Here is a 4,989-nt window from a genome sequence, read left to right on the forward strand (position 1 = left end):
CCCGCAGCCTGATCACCCCTAACCAGCCTTTGCTGCTGGCCTGATCACCCCTAACTGCCCCCCCCTGCCGGCCTGGTCGCCGCCAACTGCCCCCCACCCTGGCCTGGCCGCCCCTTACTGTCCCCCCCGCCCACCAGCCTGGCCACCCCATACTGGTCCTCCCCCACCAGCCTGGTCACTCCCAACTGCCCTCCCCGCTGGCCTGGTCACCTTTTACTGCCCCCCTTGTCAGCCTGGTTGCCCCCAACTCCCCCCACCCCCCTGCTGGCCTGGCCGCCCCTTACTGCCCCCCGCCGGCCTGGTTGCTCCCAAATGTCTCCCCCCCCGCCCCCACCTGCCTGGTCGCCCCACACAGACTGCTGCTCAGTCATTTGGTTGTCCCTCACTAACACCCCTGCCGGCCTGGTTGCCCCACGCAGCCTACTGTTCGTCGTCTGTCTGGTTGCTTTGGTCGTGACGGCCCCTGGCTTTTTATATATTAGTATTAGTGCTATAAATTTTCCTTTAAGGTACTGCTTTAGCAACATTTCACAAATTTTGTTATATTTTTACTTTCATAAAGTTTAAAATACTTGCTAATTTATTTTTGTGTTTTTGGGTTTTGTTTTTTTTTGTCTCATGGGTTGTTTGTAAATTTTCAAATATATGAGGATTTTCCAGATATTTTTCTGATGATGATTTTAAATTTAATTTTATTTTGGTCATAGGACATAGTTTGTATGCTTAGTTATTTAAAAAATTTATTGAGACTTATATTGCTATTCCTTCTTCTTTCCCCCACCTCTATGATTCTTTTTCCTTGATAATATAAGCTTATAAGTTAGATTTTGTATAATAACATTTCTGTTTGCTTTTGTGTATTTTATGTGTTGTATTGAAGGTTGTTCTTTACTACAATCAATTTCTGTTTAGCCACTATTTTTTAGATGACTCAGTAAGTCATTTAACTCTTTTATTGCCCTTTAAAGATCTAAAATATAGAAGGAAGGGGGTATAATAGTTGTCCTAAAGTCTGAAGTATTGAAATACCAAAACAAACAAACTGAAGTCAGCATTACTTTTGTCTCCAATGTAATAAATACTTCTTTGTTATAATTTCACTTTTGAACAAGGCCACTGATTACATTTTTCTACTTACTTGGTTTATAGCCTTTTTATGGAAATTCTCAGTGACTGTTCTGATGTGGATGAGATCAAATTCCAAGAAGATGGCTCTTGGTGTCCAATGAGACCGAAGAAAGAAGCTATGAAAGTATCCAGCCAACCATGCACAAAAATAGAAAGTATGTGTAGAATGTCAGCAGAGATCAAAGCAGTGAGACTCCTGCAGCATTATCTTTATCCTTAACATTGGCCACTAGAACTTCATTTGAAGCTCAGTTTGCTAACTTTGTGTGTGTTAATTCTCACCCGAGGATATTTTTCCCCTTGATTTTTAGAAAGGGGTGAAGGCGGGGGGGGGGGGGGGGACAGAGAAAGAAACATTGATGTGAGAGTGACCACATCAATCAGTTGCCTTCCGCATGCACCTTGATCAGGGCTGGGATCGGGCTTGCAAATGAGGTATGTGCCCTTGACTGGAATCAAACCTGTGACCTTTCAGTCCGAGGGCCAATGCTATAACCATTGAGCAACCGGCTAGGGCTGCTAACTTTATCTTTTGATCATCCGTTACATAGGTAATTTCCTCCAACTGGTTTTTATTCTTTCTTTTAAGAAATGTGCCCAAGTTTATATACCATTCTTTTAACCAGCCTTTTAATAGTTATTTTTCATATGTAATGTAAATGAAAAAAAATCATCTAAAATTATTTTAATATATGGTGTTTGTTACAAAATGAAAAATTATAAATGACATTTCTATGGCCAGTTTTTCAGAATTGTTTTTAGAGTACCTGTTTTGGTACCTGTCAAGGTGTGGTTAGAGAGATTACTTCATCCATTAAGGGAGGGTAGAGGAAGGTGGTCAAAGGTTAGTTGCTAAAAAAAAGTGGAAAGGAATTTTACCATTGCCTTGGGATGAGTACTAATCCTCCAGTTCCCTGCAGCTGTCCACACTGAGTGGGGAAACAAAAGGCAGTTTGAGTAATTGAAACCCATAGGTGAACTTAAAACTTCTTTTTATCTGACATAGGCTACTCACTCACTGCATTTGAGTTTTGTTTTGACTGTAATTGATGTTGTAATAATGTAATGGATAATAGATGTTCAGAGTAAGAAGAGAGGAAAAGTTCAGGATTAATGTCAATGTTAATCAATCTCCTGTGATTGTTACTGAACCAATGGGTGGAATGATGAAGGAAAAGTTTCCCGCATCTTTCAGAGAAATAGTGATTTAGTTGATTACTTGCTGCTGCTTTTTCATTATCAACTAGCATTCATTTACTGCTACACAGATTGCAGGGCACAATATACTTTCTATGAAATGGTGAGCGTATGAGACTATCATAATGGGCAGAAAGGAGAACCTAGGTGATTAGTAGACAGACAGTTTATAAGAAAAATTTTAAATGTCTGAATAACAAGTGAGAAGTTTGGGGTTTTTTCATGGTGAAAATTTTTGTCAAGTTCTGGTGAAAAGTCTATGCATTCTTTGACATGAGCACCCTTGCTTTGCTAGAATGGAAAATTCTGATTCTGACTGAACACTGCAACAAGTCTGTGAAAACACAGTCAGTGGCACCACGTATTCTTTCTCATGGCCGGAGATCAGCCCCCTAACTCCAGATGTCTGTCTTTAAAATGACTGCTTACTTGCTGAGACACCGTGAGCAGCAGGATATGTGCATATCCATTGGTAGTACCAGGGAGATAACTAAGAGCATGTTTGAAGGAGGCTTTTGGCCTGTCAAGGCATAGAGCTCACTCTGTCTCTCCAGGTTAGTAGTCATTTTACAGAGAGATGTCTGGAGTTAGGGAGTTGGTCTCTTTCTGTGGGACAGGGTATGTAGCTTTACTGGCATGCTGCTGCACAGTTAAGACTCCTGTGGCTAGAGTTTGTGTCACAACCTTAAGTTTTTTCTTTTTTTTCTGTTCCCTACATGCAGGTTCAAGTGTCCTCAGTAAGCCTTGTTCAGTGACTGTAGCCAATGAGGCAAGCAAGAAGAAAGTGGATGTTATAGACCTAACAATAGAAAGCTCTTCTGATGAAGAGGAAGACCCTCCTGCCAAAAGGAAGTGCATCTTTATGTCAGAAACACAAAGCAGCCCAACCAAAGGGTTTGTTAATTTATAGTTTATTACTTTTTATTACACTTAGAACTAATTGTTATTGGGATAGGTTTGTACATGTCTCTTTGATAGTTACATAATCATAGAATGCTATTTTAATTTGCCTTTGTTTAGTTGAAGTATTTTCAATATTTAAATGAAGAAAATATTCCCATCTTTGGGAAGTAAGAGTTGAAATCTTCTCACGTGTAAGTATTTCATGTAAGGAGCAAATTTGGCATCACAGACCAACAGAAAGAAGCCTATGGAATTAGGAATCTGACAAGTGTGGATTCCAAGTTTGATACCATTGCTTACTCATTCATGATGTTGGATGAAATATTTAACTTGCTTGAGCTTCCTGTTTCTGTTCTGTACAGTGGAGTTAGAAAATGCCTACCTCATGAGATTTTTTTAAGATTTCAATAAGATTATGAAAGAACTTAGCCTCAGTGTCTGGCAAATCAGAAGGAATAGAAATGAAAAACCAGGAAATCTTATTTTACGTTTTAGTCTAGAAATTTTGTGAGCAGTTATTTTTTAAGAGGCACTGTTTTAGTAAAACTTATAGTTTTACAGAGCACCAGAGGTAAAAAGCATTCTGCCTACAGATAACCACTGTTAACATTTTGATAGTGATTCTTCTAACCTCTTCCTTGCATACTCTACTATACTCCTTAAATGCAATCATGTAGTACAGTGATGGCGAACCTATGACATGCGTGTCAGAGGTGATATGCAAACTCATTTTTTTTGTTGATTTTTCTTTGTTAAATGGCATTTAAATATATAAAATAAATATCAAAAATATAAGTCTTTGTTTTACTATGGTTGCAAATATCAAAAAATTTCTGTATGTAACACAGCACCAGTTAAGTTAGGGTTTTTCAAAATGCTGACACGCCGAGCTCAAAAGGTTCACCATCACTGATGTAGTATCTATCAGAAGAAACTGGCACCTTAATTTAAGACATTTAGAAAACCTCTGATATTTTTCTACATGAAAAGATCATTTTAAATATTATGTCCCTACCCTATTCTCTGGAAATTGAATGTTGTTTTGTCATTAATATGGAGGTATTCTAAAGATAGGAAACAAAAAATAGAGGTTAATAATGTATTTCTCTGGATTAAAGATCATTAGGAATTGGTTGCAAAATTATATTAATATTTTTATGATTGTAAAGTGGGAGGGAGCACGTGATGAATTTCAGGCTTTAGGATAACAATTCAAGTTAACCCGTTTTTAGATATTTAAGTGTGGATCAAATGTGATAAATTCAGTGATCCAGTATACATTCTAGAATACTAATATTCACTGTCTTGCAACATTCTAGCAATTTACCTTTGTACTACGAAATTATGCATAAGACTATAAAATTTAAAAAATATATGTGTACACATTGATAATGTATACATACATATGCCTGTGTATTTGCCAATTCTATGAGGAGGCAGCAACATGTCAAAAGCTTTTTTTTAAAGAATTCTTTATTGTTGAAAATATTACATATGTCCCCCTTTTCCCCCCATTGACTCCCTCCAGCCTCCTTCTCTTCCCCCCAAGATGCCTCTATCTACTGAGCTAAATCAGCACAGACTTTGGCACACTAAGATGTCAAGCAGGAGCTCTAGAGGTTGTCCTTACTCTTGCTAGAAAATCTTCCTCATACTACTCAGATTAGAAAATATCAGGTATCAGTAAATGGATGACTGAGGCGGTGAACAGTCCTGCGTACTCTGCAAGCAAATAAGAGAAGTATTTCATATCGCTACTTA

At 38.3% G+C, this 4,989-nt stretch overlaps 1 protein-coding gene across 7 annotated transcripts in view; it reads left to right on the forward strand.

Annotated features, from left to right (window-relative positions):
- The window catches only part of PIAS2 (protein inhibitor of activated STAT 2), a 70,515-nt gene that overhangs the window by 47,605 nt on the left and 17,921 nt on the right, over nucleotides 1–4,989 (forward strand). For all 7 annotated transcript variants that reach the window (XM_014452541.2, XM_014452543.2, XM_014452545.2 and 4 more), the window contains 2 exons: nucleotides 1,150–1,283; nucleotides 3,048–3,219. In XM_014452541.2, coding sequence (XP_014308027.1) covers nucleotides 1,150–1,283; nucleotides 3,048–3,219 — 306 coding nt within the window. The remainder of the gene's footprint in view (nucleotides 1–1,149; nucleotides 1,284–3,047; nucleotides 3,220–4,989) is intronic.

Source organism: Myotis lucifugus, unplaced genomic scaffold (genome assembly GCF_000147115.1).
Source record: "Myotis lucifugus unplaced genomic scaffold, Myoluc2.0 scaffold_16, whole genome shotgun sequence".
Taxonomy (NCBI): domain Eukaryota; kingdom Metazoa; phylum Chordata; class Mammalia; order Chiroptera; family Vespertilionidae; genus Myotis; species Myotis lucifugus.